This window comes from Mytilus californianus, unplaced genomic scaffold (genome assembly GCF_021869535.1).
Source record: "Mytilus californianus isolate M0D057914Y unplaced genomic scaffold, xbMytCali1.0.p SCAF_2, whole genome shotgun sequence".
Taxonomy (NCBI): domain Eukaryota; kingdom Metazoa; phylum Mollusca; class Bivalvia; order Mytilida; family Mytilidae; genus Mytilus; species Mytilus californianus.
Window position 1 is genome coordinate 99,684,520 of NW_026262668.1, and position 22,561 is coordinate 99,707,080.

The window sequence follows — 22,561 nt, forward strand, 5'->3', positions numbered from 1 at the left end:
TTAACTGAGCAAAGTATTCAGATTCCCACTACAATTTCACTTAGCTTAAGAAATCGTTATAAGCTCCCATATATTTTAAAACAAACATTCAATACCTACATCTATGTGACACACCAGGGATTCGCTAATGTTCTGAATCCGCCAACAGATTCTTCAAATAAAACTAAGAAATCATCTGTAGCCGATTCAAACTCTTTGTATCCAATGTTATTGGCATAAGTATTGTATCAATATATTCATATGGCATGACTTAATCCAGATGTAGAGTATTACTATGACCTTGATGAACAAGACTTTCTGATTATATTTTTTTAGTTTGTGTATTACATGTTTTTTTAGTATATTTTTACACGATTAATATTATTGATTTTTTTATGCATAAAAAACTTCATTCTGTTATTTGGACTTCATGTTCATTTACAAACAATTACCGTAAATGCTGCTGTACTACCCGCTTTCGACTACGTTACAATGATTTGAAAAAAAGAACTGATGGATATTTAATGGATTCTATGGAAAGCATTCAGTATCGAATGTATACATCCAGTATTCTTAGAAATTCCATTCTACACAAATATGGAGGAAATCCAGTGCGCATTTATGGAATCAGGGCATACATTCACCATGGACTTCATAGTGATCTATTTGTTGAATATCATGTTTGACATTTGTATGAACTTTAACATCACTTATAGCTTTATTTTTCAGATGTATTTACAAACAATGTATTTCGATAAAGATTTCACTTAAATATTAAAAGGCGGTCCTAAAATACCATAAGCTGATAGGTTTTTCTGGAGTTTTCATAGTTAGAAATTACATTTAAAATCTTTTAAGAATTTTAATTTTGCAATGCAAGAATTTTACACACATTTTATTTTTCTTATACGTTTTGAAGTTTTTGTATAACGTTGTCATTTCAAGGTTATTATCAAGCAAAACAGGAAAATAACTTTTAGGCTTATTAGACAAAGAAAAGATTATTCCCAGGTGTTCTCACTTGTACTATCTCGTATGTGAAAAAGCACATGATTTAGCACATGGTATACTATTCTGTCTCTGTTTCTATGAATTTTGTGTTAAAAAACTTTTTATTGGCCTAAACCTGAGAAATAGCTTAAATCCATGGAGTCACTTTTTTCTTGAGTAGCGTCACTCTACCACTCTTTCTGCGCTCAAGAAATAAAGACTCTTTTCATTGAATCCTTGGTTTTGACTATTTTCAGGCTTGTCAAAGACATATGTGTCAGTTTCTTATCTTAAGCAAGCAGCACCTAAAAAAATTAAGATTCACGAGATACCTCATCACTCGCTCTACCCACCCAAACAAACAAATACACACAAATCTTGGTTGTGTCACAAGACTTCTAAAACAGGTCACTTGTGAGTTGAGACACAGATACATCGTATCGGTTAGCCCATTCTTGAGGCATGGTGATCATATAACTTATGTAGTTTAGCTTTCATTCGCTTTTTCCTCACAACAGTATTCAGAGAGTTTATTTGTGTGCCAGTAGCACATTGAAGTCCATATAGTGTGAACATACACGAGCGTAACATACTAATTGAGATATGTATATGCCATACGATTTGACGGAGGATCTGTTGCTAATGAGAAACGGGAAGCTGACTATTGGAAAGTTGAAATCATCACGTTTGTCATAGATTCTATTTGAAGTTGTCTATCTTTGTTAGCTTTAGGGTTTTTGTCTTTGGGTTTTCCTGATGTGGGTAGGTCAAGAGGTGTGATTCAGACGCATGAAGTTTTAGTGTTATTTTCATTATGTATACCCTTGTATTTATATCTTACTTGATTTGTACTTCAGCGGGAAATTAATATGAATTTATGTTTTACTATACTGTATTAACTATCAACTAGAAAATTTGTGAGAATTATATATATATTTATCTGAATATTAAAGTCAGTTGTGTTGCATGTTATTTTTACATATGTTTACACAGTGTTTGGCGGCTAGATCCCATTTATTGTCACGTTAACCAAAATTATCTGTTTGAGTTGCTTACCCAATTTTGTCAACATAATAGAACTATAAGAAAACTGTCAAACAAGTGTGAGGATTAGGACAAAACGAGATTAACGACAAGACTACATAGATTAGAAATGAGACATTTAAAGTTAGAAAACACAATCAGAACAATGAATCCTGTAGTCACGGTAAAGGCTGAATTCCTGTCACGTAATGTTGTCATTTAAGAGGTATTTTTAACATTTCAATATAAGCGGGAGGTTTGGCTAGCCATAAAACCAGGTTCAACCCACCATTTTTGTTTTAAATGTCCTGTACCAAGTCAGGAATATGGCAGTTGTTATCAAATAGTCCATTTCTATGTGTGTTGGCGTTTGTTTTTCTCTTAAAGTTGATGTGTTTCCCTCGGTTTTAGTTTGTTACCCGGATTTGTTTTCACTTAATCGAATTATGACTATTGAACAGCGGTATACTACTGTTGCCTTTATTTTTCCTAGAATAGACATCTGTGTAGCTTAATAGTCTTGTACTTGAACATGAGACCTATTGGTTTTGATTGTTGAGGCAATGCTGTGAAAGTTGTAATATATATTATTGTAACATTCAAAGTTGTGATGGAGCCTTGATGTTACACATGTATTTACTGTTGCATTTACTCAAAAGTGGTGATGTGCCTATATATGCAATATATAAGATTTCAGGTTACCGATCCTTTTGTTTAGCTCCACATAATTTATTGCTATGCAATAAGTTCACATTTTTGTGTCCTCCAATAAAAAAAAACATGTCCACTTGCTTATTGTTGAAGGTGGTATGGTGACCTATAGTTGCTTACAACTACATCCTTTGGTCTCTGTGAGATTGTTGTTTCATATACAATCATTTCACATCTCCTTATTCTTATATACATATGTATTTATTGAAAAATTGAAATTATACTGGAATATAATTCCTTGACTTAAACAAGAGGCTGTCGATTGACAGCAAACCGGATTTTCCTGCAGAGGTCGAACCCTGAACAGTTGAGCAAGTATGGACACAACATTTAAGCTTAAAACAGCTCTGAATATGGATTGTGACTGAATATTTAAAGATTTTTATCTAATTAATAATGCAAATGATATTTGCAAATCTGAACCCCAAACAGGATCACGTAAAAATTAAACATTAACACACACAACAAAAATAAAATACCACATAACAACTGTGACATCTACCTTCATAACACACATGACTTAAAAAAAAATAGTTATAAAGAAATTTTGATGTTATCATGTGTTCATGGAATAAGTTTGAGTTATTTCCCTTTGAACAGAAATATGGTTTAACATTGTACTCTAACATTAGATATGATTAATAGTTCTCTAAAATTAGATATGATGTAACACAATGTATATCTATTTTCATATTATATTCAAATATAATTAATAGTTCCAAATATTTTTTCTTTCATTTGTCACAAACTAATACAGATCTGCAACTTATCTATGATCAATGAACAACTTTAAATGTAATGAAATATATCCTATAATTAAAACAGATTATTATCTAATTAAAGGAGTTCACTTCATAAAAAAAAATATATACATATAGCATTCAGAAAATTAGTTTATACAGAATAACAAACAAACCTACCACAAAATTCTTCATACAATTTACCAAAAAAAAAAAAAAAATCCAAAATGACATTTATCTTTAATACAATGTCTTTTAAAAAATGAATTATTTCCCTTTGTACAGAAATGGATTAATTCATCAAAAATTGAATTCTTGGAAAAGGGCTATAACTGAATGAGAAAAGCTAAAATTGTGAAAATTTAACTTGACCTTCATTTAATCACAGGAAAAAACATATCTAAATTTGAAAAAATTCTTCAAAGCGTTTTCATGTAAATAAACGGACACTGTTTGGCAGCCGCCCGCCCGCCGTACATCCCCAAATCAATAACTGATTTTTACTTTGAAAATCCGGTTAAAAATGCATTTAATCTTGTTAATTATATCTTGATAACTAAAATGGTTTATATCTTATCTATATTAAGATGTCAGAAACCTTAAAAACAATTGCTATTTCTGATTCTACTTCAACAAAAATCTTCTTTAAAAATAAGTAACAAGTTAATACAGAAAAAAATATTTAATAGTCAACATCTTTCAAATACTTTATACAAGTCAGGTAGATTGGCTATCTGTAATATACTAGAGTCTTCTGCAAAAGATTTGGGGGGAAATAAAAAAGTTCTAAAAGCTGGGTATAACACATGTTCTATCGTCCATTTCCAACTTTTATCCGCATCTTCTTCCTGAAAGCAACACCAACAATATATTAACAATTCTAGTAACAATTCCATAAGATCATTCCTAAACCTTATATTATCATATAGAATGTAATCAAATTACAAAGATATTTTATTAGATTCCATTATTTTGATTGGCAGACTACAATTTTAAAAAAGAGAAATCCTATAACTAGTGTGACAAATTGACCATGTTGATTTACATATAGATCATATTTTACTGATCTTTTTGGCTTTTTAAAGTTTCTCTCCAACTCCTATAGCTTTTGACAAAAATTAAAAGATGGATAAAAATTACCATTAAGGGGAAATAAATTCTATCAGGAGTCAGTTGACAATTTGGGTCATGATGACTGATTTGTAGATCATATTGTGCTGAACATTGTTTTTTTTACTGTTTCTTTCATTCTATTATTGTTAGTAAAAAACTGCAAAAATGGGAAAATCATCTTTCCAGAGCAATAACTCCTTTCAGGGGTCAATTGACGATTTCAGCAATGTTTGGCTTATTTGTAGATCTTATTTAGCTAAACATTTTGCTGTATATTGTTGCTCTTAGGCCAGGTAAGCTAAAACATGATATAGGTCCTTTTATTTGAGGAAAATGCATGTAAATAAAATATTTTATTATAAATGTACAAAATTTAAAATTTAATTCAAATCATTAAAAAAAAAATCTAATGATACAAATTGTCTCAATTAATAAAGATTTGACCATTTAACAGTTGCTTCTCAAGTTGAGGTAGAAGCAGATTTGAATGTTAATGATTTTGTCCCTTAAAATACCAATACCAAAATAATTTGTTATCAAACTTGCAATAAATATTCATGCATACTGTTAACACACATGATTGCTTAACTATAAAGACTAAAAACTTTATGAAGACTGTGAGGGCAGCTTGTTCTTTTTGGGAAAGAATGGAATTTTAATTTTAAGTCTAGTTGGGTTTAACTTACCTGAGAATCAGAATTTTTATCTTGGAACATACTTTTCTTCATACTATAAAAATCACTTGTTTCTCTAGCAAAAGTGTCAAAACATTCTTTTTCTGAGTCCCAATTAACCTGTAATAGAAATAACTCTCTTTTGTTGAGATCATATTGTGGATAACATTCCTTTGAAAGGAACTTTGTAAATGAATGAAATATGTTTAATTACAAGTGTCTTGTTTTCTGCAGCAAAAGATGCAAAAAGTACCACATTGAAAACAAAATGCTATGATAAATTTATGGTGATTATCATAACATTATGATACTATAAAGAAGGTCAAAGAGCAAGTGATCTGCATGTTAGTTCTAATACTGGTATGCTGGCACATTTCCTGTATACTGATAGTTAACCTGGATGTTTATAACAACACTTTTTAAAGTGAATCAAACTTGCATACCTGTATCTTGGCATTGCACAAGGTCAGGTTTTTTTCTTTGACTGTTAATGACATATTTACACTAAATTCATTGGATGTTGGATGTGTACTGATTGACATTTAAGTCTTAGATACATGATTTTTTATTAGTTGTTGTGGGTTTTGAACCGGCTGTCTGTAACTGCCAGTACTCTCACATCTGTACTTAGTGTCTTTTTTGTTGTGGGAATGTATAAATACCCTGCCACATCTAGTCTGTGTTTTTGTTAGATGTTTTCTGCTTTGTATCGATCTGATGAGTTAAGTCCTTTTCAACTGATTTTTATAGTTTGTTCTCATGTTGTACTGTTACATCACAGGACAGGGGGAGGGTTTAGCACCAGCAAACTAGTTTAACCCCCCCCCCACCACATTCTGTATGTGCCTGTCCAAAGTCAGGAGCCTGTAATTCAATGGTTGTCATTTGTTGCTTTATATCATATTTTTTTTTTGTTCTTTGTTTTGTACATAAATCATTTACTTTTGTAATTTAAGGGTCTTTCATAGCTGACTATGTGGTATGGGTTTTTCTCATTGTTGAAGGCCATACAGTGACCTATATTTGTTAACTTATATGCCATTTGGTCTCTGGTGGAGAGTCGCCTCATTGGCAACTATACCACATCTTCTTATTTTCATATTGTATATGTATGCTGCCAATAGTAGATGTATATGATGTTGTGTCCTTCTGAATATCAGTATATGTATATTCCATCCAGAACTCTTCCTGAACCCAACTTTCAATTAAACACTTACACAATTTTCTGTCATTATCACATTGGTTGAAATGAATTTACATGATTTCCCAGTGAAATAAAAACTGATAATTTCACTCCTTTGATGTCATACAACAAAAGGTGTTGTCAAGATGTTGTAGATGATGTTGCATCAACGCAAATTGGGTATGCGTAGAAAAAGATATAGTTCCTTGAATTTTTTCATCCATTAAAAAGCCAATGGTCAATGTAATAAAAAGAATAACTAATCAAAGAATTCAAATATAGAAAAATATTCAATTTGTGACTGAACAACATTGATAATTAACTCATGCGCTATGTGCATATGTGTGTGCCTGTATTTTTCAAATATATTCAGAAAGAGAGCAACTTTGAACTATAAAAATCTTTTTGTGACAAAAAAAAAAAAAAACAATGAAAACTCCTTTCAGAAAAAAGACATAGGTTTTGAAACCTTGGATACACTTTGGGTATTGAATTAAACTATGTCAAAATTATTTTACCTCTGTTGCTAGTCTAAGAATAAACATTGGTAAACCTTCCATATTTGGTACAAAGTCATCTATCAGCATTGGAAGAGTTAACAGGTTTCCAGACTATAAAGAGTTAGAAATTAATACAATGTTAAAAAAAGCAACAACAAAAAAAGTCCTTAGGCTTTTATAAAATAGACCTATTAAAACTGGCATGATACTCATGGAAGACATCTCTAAACAAAATTTTTAAATGTATCTTCAACAAAATAAAATTGTAATTGCCTGAACTGTATAAAAGATAACTTAGATCTTTAAAATGTTACTTCTTTTTGCTACAACAAGTGATATATGTGCCAAATCATTTTCTTCTAATCTATCAACTATATTGTAAATTAACACTAGGGGTAAGCTGTAAGTTAACAAAATGTCACAATACAAAAGGCTGTAAGACAGCAACCGAATACTTAAATTTTAAATGCTATTCAACTCCCTTACATTTCCTGTGTGAATGCCTTTTAGTTTGGACAGTGTTTTGCTGTATAATATTTTTTAGCATCTGAGAGTTAAATAGTCATGATTTTTAGGTAAGTTCACCATTTACCTGAACAAACAGTCTTTAAAACCTTTACTAAATTCTTCCATAGATACAAAAATTTGGTTTGGAAATTTGGTTGTACCTGAAGAAAACTTATTTCAAACGGGATAACACATCCTAATTTTTATGGATGTTGTTTACTGAGCCCGGAAATTTAGATACAATCCTGGTAAACTTATCGATCCTTTAAATAAACTTATTCTAAAAGGTTACCAATTCAAACTGTAATTAGATCTTTGAATATTGTTTTTATTGGTATTAATATTGATTTTTTTACAGTAAATTAAAATCAAACTGAATATTATTTTTATATATGTATGCACATTCATGGTTCTACAATCTGTTGATAGCTGTATCTTGGCACTGTCTTTTTTGTTGTGGGGATGTAAAAGTACCCTGCCACGTCCAGTCTGTGTATATTTCTGCTTTGTATCGATCTGATGAGTTAAGCCCTTTCCAACTGATTTTTATAGTTTGTTCTTATGTTGTACTGTTACACCACTGTCCCAGGTTGGGGAGGGTTGGTGCCTTCAAACTAGTTTAACCCCGCCACATTCTGTATGTGCCTGTCCCAAGTGAGGAGCCTGTAATTCAGTGGTTGTTGTTTTTTGCTCACTATCATAATTGTTTTTTGTTCATTATTTTGTACATAAATCAGGCAGTTAGTTTTCTTGTTTGAATTGTTTTACATTCATCATTTCCGGGCCTTTTATAGCTGACTATGAGCTATGGGTTTTGCTCACTGTTGAAGGCCGTATGGTGACCTATAGTTTTTAATTTCCATGTCATTTGGTCTCTTGTGGAGAGTTGTCTAATTGGCAATCATACCACATCTTCTTATTTTTATATTTCAATGATTGTATTACCTCTCAAATCAAATGTTTAAGACAAAAATAGCATTTAATCCCAAAATTGTACCTTCTCCTTAGAAAATATACTGGGTATACTTAGGTTAATTCTACTTTCTCTAACGTAACTGATTTTACTGCATTTGAAAACTATAGACTGATTTGATGGTACACAATCCTTAATCATATGGTAACATACACTATCAAGTTCTATTGAGAAATAATCCAGTAACATCTCTGCTTTACTAGTGAGAAATTCTACAATATATTTGGCCAAGTCTTCCTTAGGTCCATCAGCCTCTGTCCATCCACTCTCTTCAAGGTCTAATGCTAACATGGCTAACTCATATATTGGGGCAGGTTCCTAATAAAAGAATGCATGTGTATCAGAAAAGGATAACATTCCATTTAAGAAAATGGACACATTAATATTTCTTGTCAGCTTTATTGATTAACATGTAATGATGTGGGGAGTCTTTTGTATCAATCTTACAAAGGAGCATTGAAATAATTTTACCAACATCTTTTTTATTTACTGTACATTCAGAATTTTTTGTAATGTATAATCATTGCAAAATTAGAGATGGTATAGGAATCACTTATTATTAGGATTATTTGTTTTACATAAGCAAATCCTAAATGTATGCAGCATTTTTCAGAAATGGTGATAATTATCTTAAATTTTTGTATATTGTTCGTTCAACAATCTAATAATAAGTGCATGCAAAAATTTCTGAATTTAAAATACTTGATAATAAACAGCTGCGCCATGAGCCCATGATACGCCCGTCGCTTTTTCAAAGTATAAAGTTCAATAACTTCTCAGTGTTATATCAGAAATTTATGAAAAACTAAAAAGATGTTATCTTAATAGATATAAACCAGTCACGAAAGTTTCATGAAAACTGCTCAACGCACTTTAAAGATATTGTTCGAAAACTGGAAAATCACCCCTTTTTTATGAATAAAATCCCATAACTCAGAAACGTAAAATCTAAAATTTATAAAAATTGAAAGGGAGCTTACGTCAATAGATATAAACAATTCACCAAAGTTTCAGGAAAACTGCTGAAAGCATTTTTGAGTTATTGTCCGAAAATTGGAAAAAACCCTTTTTTCAATGAATAAAACCCCATAACTCGGAAACATAGAATCTAAAATTTATAAAAATCGAAAGGGAGCTCATGTCAATAGATATAAACATTTCACCAAAGTTTCTTGCAAATTGGTGAAAGTGTTTTTTGAGTTATTGTCCGAAAACTGGAAAATCCCTCCTTTTAATGAATAAAACCCCACAACTAGGAAACTTAAAATCTAAAATTTATAAAAAACTAAAAGGAGCTCACATCAATAGAAATAAACAATTCACCGAACTTTCATGTAAATTTGTTATAGTGTTTTTGAGTTATTGTCTGACATGTTGACAACAGACGGACAACAGGTTACCATAATACGTCCCGCAAACGGGCGTATAAAAAGGAGAATCAATGAACCATGAAAATGAAGCCAAGGTTAGGTGACCCCTGTAAGATGGAAATGTGCACTTTCAATAATTTATCAGACCAACTTTAAATCATTCAGTACAATAACTAAAAAGATTACATTTATGCACAAAAAATTAGTTAATCAATGAACCGTAAAAATGAGGCCGAGGTCAGGTGTTTACTGTCTGATTCACATGTATATCTTACACTGATTCTATAGAACATACAATTCGCGTATAACTAATGGCATCAATCATGAAAACATAACACTGAAAAGAGGTCAAGGTCAGGTATATCTGTTCCAACAAACATGTATAACTTACAATGATTCCATAGAGTTGATCTCATCTATTGCTAATAGTCGCTGAATAGATCACCAAATCAAAAAAGCTATACAATTTTATTATAGTTATTAAAATAATTAAACCATAAAATGTTACCAAGACCAATGAACATAAGCTAGACATAAAGTAACTGTAAACCAGAGATCTTCTTTTGTATAGACATAAAGTAACTGTAAACCAGAGATCTTCTTTTGTATAGACATAAAGTAACTGTAAACCAGAGATCTTATTTTGTATAGACATAAAGTAACTGTAAACCAGAGATCTTATTTTGTATAGACATAAAGTAACTGTAAACCAGAGATCTTCTTTTGTATAGACATAAAGTAACTGTAAACCAGAGATCTTCTTTTGTATAGACATAAAGTAACTGTAAACCAGAGATCTTATTTTGTATAGACATAAAGTAACTGTAAACCAGAGATCTTATTTTGTATAGACATAAAGTAACTGTAAACCAGGGATCTTCTTTTGTAACTTTTGAGTAAATGCTTTATACCAAAACTTCATGCAGTTACCATTTCAATAGCATTCATATGTCCCATCTTCAGCAACTTTTATCGCAGGCATTACAAAAATAAATAGCAATATATGAAAGGACAATGTATGATAAGGGTCATTTTTGGCCCCCTCTCGGAACCAGTTCATATTCATACCATCAATAGCCCTCTGGCAGGTACTACAAAAAATAACAATTTTTATTCGTTCCTGTGACATTTTGGTTGCCTAGCAACCGATTTCAAAAATCAAACTTGCAGTGTCTGCTTTTCGTTAAAAAAATCTCTTTTCAATGATTTTTGATGGTTTATTATGTTAAATCATATTATATTGTTTATCTGTACAAGTTTTTTTTTGTTTCCTTCAACAAAAAATAAATGTCTTATGCCTAGCAACTACATAACACAGATATTTTGCTTAGCAACCGTACTATTGCAGGCATTTAATGTATGTATTTGCACAAACAAGTAAGGGGACGACCATTTGATATTCTGGGGGGGGCCAGGAGGATTTTGAAAATAAATAACTCGGCCTTGATAATCACAAAAATAAATGGTTTGTTCTGTGGTAGTTTGAAAATAAATTACCTGACTTGCAATGTATTGAAAATAAATAACTCAGCAGGTCTAATCGAAAGTATGAGATAGCACCAGATTCTTCATAAATTCATCTTTTTTCCCAAAAAAAAATCGGGAAACACTTCCCATATCTTTTAAATTAATGATAAAAGTATAAATATTATTTAAATATACTTGCTGTGACCTATAATGGTTTACTTTTATAAATTTTGACTTGGATGGAGAGTTGTCTCATTGGCATTCATACCACATCTTCTTATATCTATTGAAATGTCAGAAAATTGGTTTCATTTAACTTGAGGTTAATTGTCTCAGGAACACTTACCTCACTTTTATTAAATCAGGGCCGTAACTACATTGAGACAAATGCCTCATGTAGGAAATTTCAAAACCAAACGCTTGTCTCCATATCAAATTGTGTTCACCGTGAGTGCCTTGCAAGAAGCAAGTTCTGTTCTCCCTCAGACGTAACCCCTGACTTTTCGGGATCAATTTTTCTTATTTATTTGTCTTTTGTTTATTGATTGCCCTTCTGATTGATTCTGTTAGTGTTGCATTCATTTTGTAATTTAGTAATTTTATTATTAACTTGATCATGAGTTTAAAAAAACACAGCAGCCACAGACTTAACTATGTGAATTACATTTTTGCTTTATCATGCATATTTGTCTTTTGATGTTGTTCCTAGAAACTTAAGTCTTACACTGAATCTATAACGTGATTTTGCTTTGAGACCAAAATATTGTCATAAAATTATTAAAACAGAACTTGCATTTTCAGTTTAAGAAAGGGTCTGGGGAACACCCAGAAGGCATGATTTTGCATCATTTGTTCTACAGCTTCTTGGGCCTTCAGCGGTTCAAAAACCCTTCAAAAAAAATTTTGCCTCGCTCCGCTCGGCAAAACATGTTTGCCAATACTTTTAAAACAGCCTTAGTTACAAACAAACTTTAATACTGTGTATGTATGCAATACATGTATATGCATTGGGGAATATAGGAGATTCATTTCTGCGGAGGATAATAATTAATTCTGATTAAATGGTACATAATGACTTGACTTTACATGAATTATTTATAATAAACAAATAATTTAAAAATTGTATGTTTTCGAATATATAAATATAGTTGTGAAAATAAATAATCAGTCCCTTGCTTTAATGAAAATGAAAAATCTTGCTTCAATAGTGCAGAAAATAGATAATCTGTCCTCTTAGTTTACAAAAATAAATAACCGATTCAAAACAAATCCTCCTGGCCCCCCCCAGAATATCAAATGGTCGTCCCCTAACATTCAGTGTATGACAACACTATAGTGTTAATACAAACAAGGTAGTTTGTTCCATGCATCAGTTTAAGACTTGAATTTTGCTTAGAAACTACCTAGCAACGTGGATTTTGCATAGCAACCATACTATTTTAGGCATTTAAAGTATGTATTTGCACATACAACCAAAATCACAAACCACAAATAAATAATTCATATCTACTGGCTAGATTTTCTAATGCATTAGTTTTAGATTGGTATTTTCCATAAAAACTACTTAGCAACGTGTATTTTCCATAGCAACCATACTATTTTAGACATTTAGTGTATGTAATTGCATATATAAGTTACATTGGGTGTTTGACAACAATATATTATTAATACAAACAAGCTAGTTTGTTCCATGCATCAGTTTCAGATTGGTATTTTGCTCAGAAACTACCTAGCAACAAATATTTTACATAGCAACCATTCTATTTCAACAGGCATTTAGTGTATGTTATTGCATATATAAGTTACATTGGGTGTTTGACAACAACATATTATTAATACAAACAAGCTAGTTTGTTCCATGCATCAGTTTCAGATTGGTATTTTGCTCAGAAACTACCTAGCAACATATATTTTACATAGCAACCATACTATTTCAAGCAATTAATTATGTATTTGCATATACAATTTTCATGGCATGACAACAACAAACTATTTCTTCATGCAAGCTATATTTGCCTATGCATCAGTTTCAGATTCATACTGTCACCTAAAACTACCTAGCAATTTCAATTTTGCATAGCAACCAGTTTTTGTATTGTTACATTTTTGTAGAAAATATATGATTGATTCGACATATCCATGATTTTTTCATATATATAAGCTGCAGTAACTTTCTAAATGTAGCTGCATAACAATGTGTGTATCTTAGGATGTCATCAGCATACTAGTATAGTATTTTTTTTAACAGTCACTACAGGTTTTACATTAAGTGCATGGTTGCAAAGGAAAATGTATTGTATTTATAAAAAAGAAGATGTGGTATGATTGCCAATGAGACAACTCTCCACAAGAGACCAAATGATACAGAAAGTAACTACTATAGGTCACCGTACGGCCTTCAACAATGAGCAAAGCCCATACCGCACAGTCACCTATAAAAGGCCACGAAATGACAATGTAAAACAATTCAAACGAGAAAATTAACGGCCTAATTTATGTACAAAAAATGAACGAAAAACAAATATGTAACACATAAACAAACAACAACCACTGAATAACAGGCTCCTGACTTGGGACAGGCACATACATACAGAATGTGGCGGGGTTAAACATGTTATAAAACGGGATCCCAACCCTCCCCAAACCTGGGACAGTGGTGTAACAGTACAACATAAGAACAAACTATAAAAATCAGTTGAAAGAGGCTTAACTCATCAGATGGATAAAAATACAAATACAAGTGGACGTGGCCGGGTACTTGTACATCCAAACAACAAAAATACACTAAGTACAGATCTGAGAGTACTTGTAGTTACTGACAGCTAGTTCAAAGCCACTAACAACTAATAAAAAAAATCATGCATCTAAGACTAAATATGCATAGTTTCAGCAATGCCTTTCTTTGTATGTCAAGTTTTTTCAGATGGGTTGGGTAATCGTGGTTGCAGTATTTTTGGAAAATTCGGGGGTGTTATTTTTTTTTTTTATTAAACTTACAATAAGAAGCTGCAAACCTTTTTTTTTTAGTAAATAGTTTTTTTTTCTGTCGAATGGACAAAAGAATCATTTTTGTTTATACAAATTCTATATATTAAATAAATAAAGTGTCACATTTTCTGTGTATCCAGGTGACAACACTCTGTTGATTTAAAAATGTACTATTTTACCTCTGTTTCATTACACAATTTTTTAAAAAGAGGGTGTTTTTGTGTTGACCTATGAACTTTGTTTACCAGATTTCATTTGGTACTAAAGAAAACAACCAAACCTTTAAAAAAACAAATATCATTTTAATTTCCCTTACTATCATTGAAATGCAATAGAATAAATTCATTATAAGTAACAGGGAAATATATCTCTGTCTGTCTTTCTGTCTGTCTCCCTATTAAGTACCATACTTTCATTGAAATACATTGTATTTAATAAAATAAGTACATTATAAGTAACAGGGATATGAACTTACACACACACACACACGTTGCTTCTCTCTCTCTTTCTCTGTAAATATCTCTGTTTCCCATATACTATCATTGAAACAAGGTGTGTTTAATAAAATAAGTGCATCATAAGTGGCAGTAACTTGCACACACACACACACACACACATTTTCTCTCTCTCTTTCTCTCTTGCTCTTTCTCTTACTTTCTCTCTTTTGCTCTTTCTCTCTTTCAAATGGAATTTCCTCCATGTACCATGAGTATTTTAAATTGATTATTTGTATAATATTTGATTGGGGAATTTAAAAATTAACAAGATCAACTGAATCATATTAAAGCATGAAAAAATAGTCCCTCTCAAGAGTAAATGAACATCATTCACACACACATACAAATATACACAGACAAAATTATTAAATGCAATATGATAATTTTCAGAAAATGACTATGGTTAACAAGCAAAATCAAACATAATCTTTTGTGACAAAGACTTTGTTTTGAGTGTCATAATTCTCCTTAATTAATTTCAGACAATTAAATTATTTGTATTCATGTATGGACTAGAAAAATGTCTAAATGTGTGCAAACTCCAAAGATCATTGTAAAAAAAATTTGTCTGTGGAAGATTTATGGATTCATAGACTAGGCCATTAATGCAGTTATTAGATTAAAAAAATCAAAGGTCTTTTGTGATTGAGTTCCATATTTTGAACCATAGTAAAGTTCTTATTATTTAAATGTCAAGCTACTGGTATTTAGTTTTTAGATTTCATGTTACAAATGGATTTTATAAGAAATAGCATTTACTATTTAATTATTCAAGCTCAAATTGTTCATCATCTGTAAAAGTAACTAGCTATATATAGATTTCACAATTTACAGGCAAATACTTTGATTTTATGATGTCCTTAATTGTAAATATATGGAAACAGATATTAATTATCAGATAATTAATGAACTTCAAGCAATTGAATATATGAATACAAATTAATTTCATCTATTTACTAATTAATGTTAATTAGGTTATACTGATAAGGAAACTATTGTCTACTCTTCAATACCAGCTGATGATGAAGGATTATCTGACAGTATGCTGGTATGTGCATATGAAATGGAGGTATTTCCCGATAAACGTGATGGCTTGAGACTTTTCATGTGCCTCTCTAGTCCCAAATCCACAGCACACTTGCCACATGTGCACAGCAGCCCACCATCCTAGCCCCAACTTTGCACGTGCAGTACCATCCATTTACAGGCTTCTCCTCACTTAACCCATCATTGTAGTCAATCCATAATGTATGGATGGCAGATTTGGAATGTCTTGATTGAATTTTGACTTGCAGAAGAGTTTCAGATTCTTTGCAAAGTAATAGTTCATAATTTCCAGATTCAGAGAGATGTTCCCTTGTGTATCCTGGTGCCTGTTTAAGTTGGTAGATACCTAAAGTGATATCCCTTAATATTTCCTCTGTCAGCTTTGGAAAATTTTCAAGTACTGTGCCAGAAGCATTAATTGGTAAGTATACAGTTCTCCGTCTTATCAAGTTGTTCTGTTCTACATAAGTTTGTAGACTGTTTTCTAAGACAGAGCGGTCAAGCATCTTCTTAGCTACTTCTTCATTTTCAGGGTTGCAGACAAGAGGTTGTTTGTACTTATTTAGTATACCACCAGTAATCTTTACTAAATCACCAATACTGGAAATCATGGTTTTTGGAACCACCTTTTCAAAAAAATGAAACTGTTTCAATCTGGCATTTGTGCTTTCTACAACCCAGTGACATTTAGTTACTAAGCGAGTCAGATTAGCTTCGTTCGTTGTTAACTGTTTTTTCCCTTTTACCAAACAAACAGGCATCTTAACCATATATCCCTGATCTTCCAAGTACTGAACTGCATCCCTGAAACCCCTATCTACAATGCAAATATCATCATCCTGCAACCATGCTGTTATTTTCTCCAAGTTGTTTGTTATGGCATGTTTTGTTATTGATGCATCGTTATTGTGACTGTCTGCAAAGTAAGGCCCTAAGATCGACAGGATATAGCCGTCAGTTCCTACAATTATCATAGGTTTGACCAATGGGCGGTGTTTGTGCATGCTGTAAGACATTCTCTGGAAATGATAATCACTACTTTTTTTAATGAAAATGTATGTGCCGTCCAGGACGATTACAGCTTGTCTTGGATCTGTAGTGAACAATTGCTTTGCTACTGGTGTTGTATGGTTTGTTACAAAATCTCCATGACTTATATGCTGAAAACTTAGTGTATGTGGAACAAAGGTTTCCATTAAAGTTCTTCTTGCTGCATGGATAATTCTCTGTACCTGAGATGTTTTCAACCCAAAGACTGTTCCAAGAATTTTGTTTGACAAACCAACACGGAGCTTGGTAAGAAATACTCCAAGGCAAGTCCTTACTGACCTTACTCCAGAACTCCTTACAGTGGACATGTATCCAAGTAAGTCACTAAACTGATCCTTACTCAGTCCTGTCAAGTCATTATAATTTTCTTCAGTCATGAGTGCAGGTATATCAAAGTTTAAACGTGAAGATGTCATTTTTATAATTGTTCTTGAATCATTTAAGAGACCTGTTATGTCAGTACGAGAAAAATATTCATGTTGATTTGATGACTGTAAAACATCTAATGCTTTCATCTTAAAAAATCTACCTTCCATATGTGTTTTGCAACATCGACTTTTTTGGTTAATGAAAATTCCTTTTTCAATAAATGATTGAGTTCTGGCTTCAGATGTTATTGTTAACAGACGATGCCGCTTGTTTCCTTCCTTCTTACATACAATGCAGTACCTGTGTGTTTTTGGTGCGGATTTTATATCTAGCCTAATTGACTTTGGTGATGTAAAAACATTAGCTGCACATGCTCCAGGAATATCTGCCACATTTTTTTCCCTTGAATTGTTTGTCTCAATTGAGGGAGATCTTATTGTTTTATTGCAAGTTTTTACTTGTTTATAAAGTTTTGCTGTGCAAGATGCACATAACCTGTCTGTTTCCTGGATACATCTCTGCAATTCATCTGTTAGGAGTGTCTTTAATACACCACTGAAGCAGCGTCTTCTGTTATTAAGCTGGCATCTTTTCTTACAAAGACAGCAATTCACAGACTTTGTCATCTTGTAAAAATACTGGAATAGAAAAAAAAAAATGAAACACTGTGAGCATTATGGACATAATTAATGGACAAAAAGAATATATGTATATATTTCATTACCTGAAGATCTGTTAAAGCAGTGAAAGTGCTAGTAAAAGTGATGAATTGAAACCGTTATTATCTTATATTTATTTTCTTACATATTATATATATATATATATTTTTTTAAACGCCTAAAAAGTGTACAAAACAACACCAATAACAAACAAGAGGCTCTCAAGAGCCTGACTCGCTCACCTGTATTTCAGAGGAGAATATTTTTAAATGTTAGCAAACTTAATGAACAAATTGTGTAAAATTGTATTTAAAGGGCAATAACTCCTTAAGGGGTCAATTGACAATTATGGTCATATTAACTTTTTTGTAGATCTTACTTTGCTGAACATTATTGCTGCTTACAGTATTTATATATATAATAATATTCAAAATAATAACAAAAAACTGCAAAATTTTGTTAAAACTACCAATTCGGTGGCAGCATCCCAACAATGGGTTGTTCGATTCGTCTGAAAATTTCAGAGCTGATAGATCTTGACCAATTGAACAATTTTACCTCGTGTCAGATTTGCTCTAAAAGCTTTAGTTTTTCAGATATTAGCCAAAAACTACATTTGACCCCTATGTTCTATTTTTAGCCATGGCGGCCATGTTTGTCGATCAATCTAAACTTCGGATACGATTTATAAACTAGATACCCTAAGGAACATTTAGTTAAAGTTTGAAGGCATTTGGCCCAGTAGTTTCAGAGGAGAAGATTTTTTAAATAGTTTACGACGACAGACGACGACAGACGACGGACGCCAAGTGATGGCATAAGCTCACATGAGGCCCTTGGGGCCCCGGTGAGCTAAAAATGGGGGGTTGTAGATTTGTATCCTAACTGTATATATGTAGTTGATAAAATAGAATAAAATACCCCGCAGCGCGCAGCTTGACACAACCGCAGAGGTCGAACCCTGAACAATTGGGGCAAGTATGAAAACAACATTCCAGCTTGATGCAGCTCTGAATTTGGATTGTGATTAAATATTTGACACAGCATAGGTTTCTGACATAGAATGAATGTGGTCTAAGAACTTAAAAATTTTAAATTGGTCATTTACCTATTATGGTCCAATATCCCAAATCTAAATACATGGTTAGATTCAGCATATCAAAAAAACCAAAAATTAAATTTGTGATGAAATCAAAGAAAGTTTAATTTTGGACCCTTTGGAACTCAATGTGGACCAATTTAAAAACAGGGCCCAAAATCCAAAAACGTAATACACCGTTAGATTCAGCACATCAAAGATCCCCATATATGCAATTTTTGTTGAAATCAAACAAAGTTTAATTGTGTACCCTGATTTAGACCAACTTGAAAACTGGGCCCATAATCAAAAATCTAAATACATGTTTAGATTCAGCATATCAAAAAACTCAAAAATTCAATTTTTGTTAAAATCAAACTAAGTTTTATATTGGACCTTTTGGACCTTAATGTAGTCCAATTTGAAAACAGGAACAAAAAAAAATTAAAAATCTATAAATATACGGTTAGATGCGGCATATCAAAGAACCCCAATAATTCAATTTTTGATGAAATCAAACAAAGTTTAATTTTGGACCTTTGGATCTCAATGTGGACTAATTTAAAAACGGGGCCCAAAAATCCAAAAACTTAATACACGTTTAGATTCAGCATATCAAAGTACCCCATATATTTATTTTTTGTCGAAATTAAACAAAGTTTAATTTTGGACCCCGAATTGGACCATATTATAAAATGGGCCCATAATCAAAAATCTAAATACATGTTTAGATTCAGCATATCAAAAACCCCAAGAATTCATTTTTTTGTTAAAATCAAACTAAGTTTAATTTTTGACCCTTTGGACCTTAATGTAGACCAATTTGAATACGGGACCAAAAAAAAAAATCTAAATACATGGTTAGATTTGGCATATCAAAGAACCCTAATAATTCATTTTTTTATGAAATCAAACAAAGTTTAATTTTGGACCCTTTAGACCTCAATGTGGACCAATTTAAAAACGGGGCCCAAAATCCAAAAACGTAATACTTCGTTAGATTCAGCACATCAAAGATCCCCATATATGCAATTTTTGTTGAAATCAAACAAAGTTTAATTTGGACCCTAATTTAGACCAACTTGAAAACTGGGCCCATAATCAAAAATCTAAATACATGTTTAGATTCAGCATATCAAGAAACTCAAGAATTCAATTTTTGTTAAAATCAAACTAAGTTTTATATTGGACCTTTTGGACCTTAATGTAGTCCAATTTGAAAACAGGAACAAAAGTTAAAAATCTAAATACACGGTTAGATGCGGCATATCAAGGAACCCAAATAATTCAATTTTTGATGAAATCAAACAAAATTTAATTTTGGACCCTTTGGCCCTCAATGTAGACTAATTTAAAAACAGGGCCCAAAAATCCATAACTTAATACACGTTTAGATTCAGCATATCAAAGTACCCCATATATTCAATTTTTGTTGAAATTAAACAAAGTTTAATTTTGGACCCTAACAAAGTTTAATTTTGGACCCCAAATTGGACTATCTTAAAAACTGGGCCCATAATCAAAAATCTAACTACATGTTTAGATTCAGCATATCAAAAACCCCAAGAATTCATTTTTTTGTTAAAATTCAACTAAGTTTAATTTTTGACCCTTAGGACCTTAATGTAGACCAATTTGAAGACGGGACAAAAAATAAAAAATCAAATACATGGTTAGATTCGGCATATCAAAGAACCCTTTAAATTCATTTTTTTATGAAATCAAACAAAGTTTAATTTTGGACCCTTTGGACCTCAATGTGGACCAATTTAAAAACAGGGCCCAAAATCCAAAAACGTAATACACCGTTAGATTCAGCACATCAAAGATCCCCATATATGCAATTTTTGTTGAAATCAAACAAAGTTTAATTTTGTACCCTGATTTAGACCAACTTGAAAACTGGGCCCATAATCAAAAATCTAAATACATGTTTATATTCAGCATATCAAGAAACTCAAGAATTCAATTTTTGTTAAAATCAAACTAAGTTTTATATTGGACCTTTTGGACCTTAATGTAGTCCAATTTGAAAACAGGAACAAAAATTAAAAATCTAAATACACGGTTAGATGCGGCATATCAAAGAACCAAATAATTCAATTTTTGATGAAATCAAACTAAGTTTAATTTTGGACCCTTTGGACCTCAATGTGGACTAATTTAAAAACGGGGCCCAAAAATCCTAAAACTTAATACACGTTTAGATTCAGCATATCAAAGTACCCCATATATTCAATTTTTGTTGAAATCAAACAAAGTTTAATTTTGGACCCTGATTTAGACCAACTTGAAAACTGGGCCCATAATCAAAAATCTAAATACATGTTTAGATTCAGCATATAAAAAAACTCAATAATTCAATTTTTGTTAAAATCAATTAAGTTTTATATTGGACCTTTTGGACCTTAATGTAGTCCAATTTGAAAACATATTGGACCTTTTGGACCTGAATATAGTCCAATTTGAAAACAGGAACAAAAATAAAAAATCTAAATACACGGTTAGATGCGGCATATCAAAGAACCAAAATAATTCATTTTTTGATGAAATCAAACAAAGTTTAATTTTGGACCTCAATGTGGACCAATTTAAAAACGGGGTCCAAAATCTAAAAACTTAATATATGGTTGGATTCAGCATATTAAAGAACCCCAAGAATTCAAGATTAAAACCCCATTGAAATTGGTCAAGAAATTTATACAAAGTATTAGAAAAGTATTGTTTTTGGCCACTATTTGGCCCCTAATTCCTAAACAGTTTGGGCCATAATCCCCAAAATCAATCCCAACCTTCCTTTTTTGGTATGGAACCTTGTGGTACAATTTCAGTAAGATCCATACACTTACACACAAGTTATTGTCTGGAAACTAGAAAAATGCTTTTTTGGACCCCTTTTTAGACCCTTAATTCCTAATCTGTTGGGACCATAACCCCCAAAATCAATCCCAACCTTCCTCTTGTGGTTTCAAATCTTGTATTTTAATTTCATAGAGATCCATTTACTTAAACTAAAGTTATTGTCCGGAAAGAATGTGTCTTCGGACGACGACGACAACATACCAATATAAGACCGCAAAAAAAATTTGGCGGTCGTATATTGGTGTCACGTTGTCGTCCGCGTTCTCATATAAAAATCAGAAGAGAAATATAGTGTTTAATTATCATAATCCGAGCAAGCATTAAACGGATATATTGATTTGAAACCAATTTTATTTATTTGTTGTTTTATACAAAACTGTCAATATAAAACACCATTCTTTTTACTACTTTAGACATATTTATTATTGGAAAAATATTCATTTTGAATTTTCTTGTTAAAAACAATTAACAAATACTTACTGTGAGGTACGCATTTGTTTATCTACTATTCAACATCAGGCATAGGTGTTCTTCATACATGTTAAATTCACATTTATGTATGGTACAATGTATCTATGGAGAAATCTGAAAAGGAAAAAAAAATATTATTTTTTACAAATAACACAAGAAAAATTATGAAACAGTTTTGAAAAACAAAAATTTTACAACAGGGGTAGGGAAAATGTAAGAGTGCAAAAGTAATGAACTAAGAAATAAATAAATGTTGTTATTGACATAAGAATGTACATGATGTTACTTACTATCTATGTAATTTATATAA

At 31.6% G+C, this 22,561-nt stretch overlaps 1 protein-coding gene across 2 annotated transcripts in view; it reads right to left on the reverse strand.

Annotated features, from left to right (window-relative positions):
• Window positions 1-3,497: 3,497 nt before the first annotated feature.
• Window positions 3,498-22,561, reverse strand: part of LOC127730543 (DNA mismatch repair protein Mlh1-like) — a 176,397-nt gene continuing 157,333 nt past the window's right edge. For both annotated transcript variants that reach the window (XM_052238982.1, XM_052238983.1), the window contains 4 exons: window positions 8,547-8,711; window positions 6,932-7,024; window positions 5,243-5,350; window positions 3,498-4,291 (listed from right to left, as the gene is read on the reverse strand). In XM_052238982.1, coding sequence (XP_052094942.1) covers window positions 4,133-4,291; window positions 5,243-5,350; window positions 6,932-7,024; window positions 8,547-8,711 — 525 coding nt within the window. In that variant the 3' untranslated portion in view covers window positions 3,498-4,132. The remainder of the gene's footprint in view (window positions 4,292-5,242; window positions 5,351-6,931; window positions 7,025-8,546; window positions 8,712-22,561) is intronic.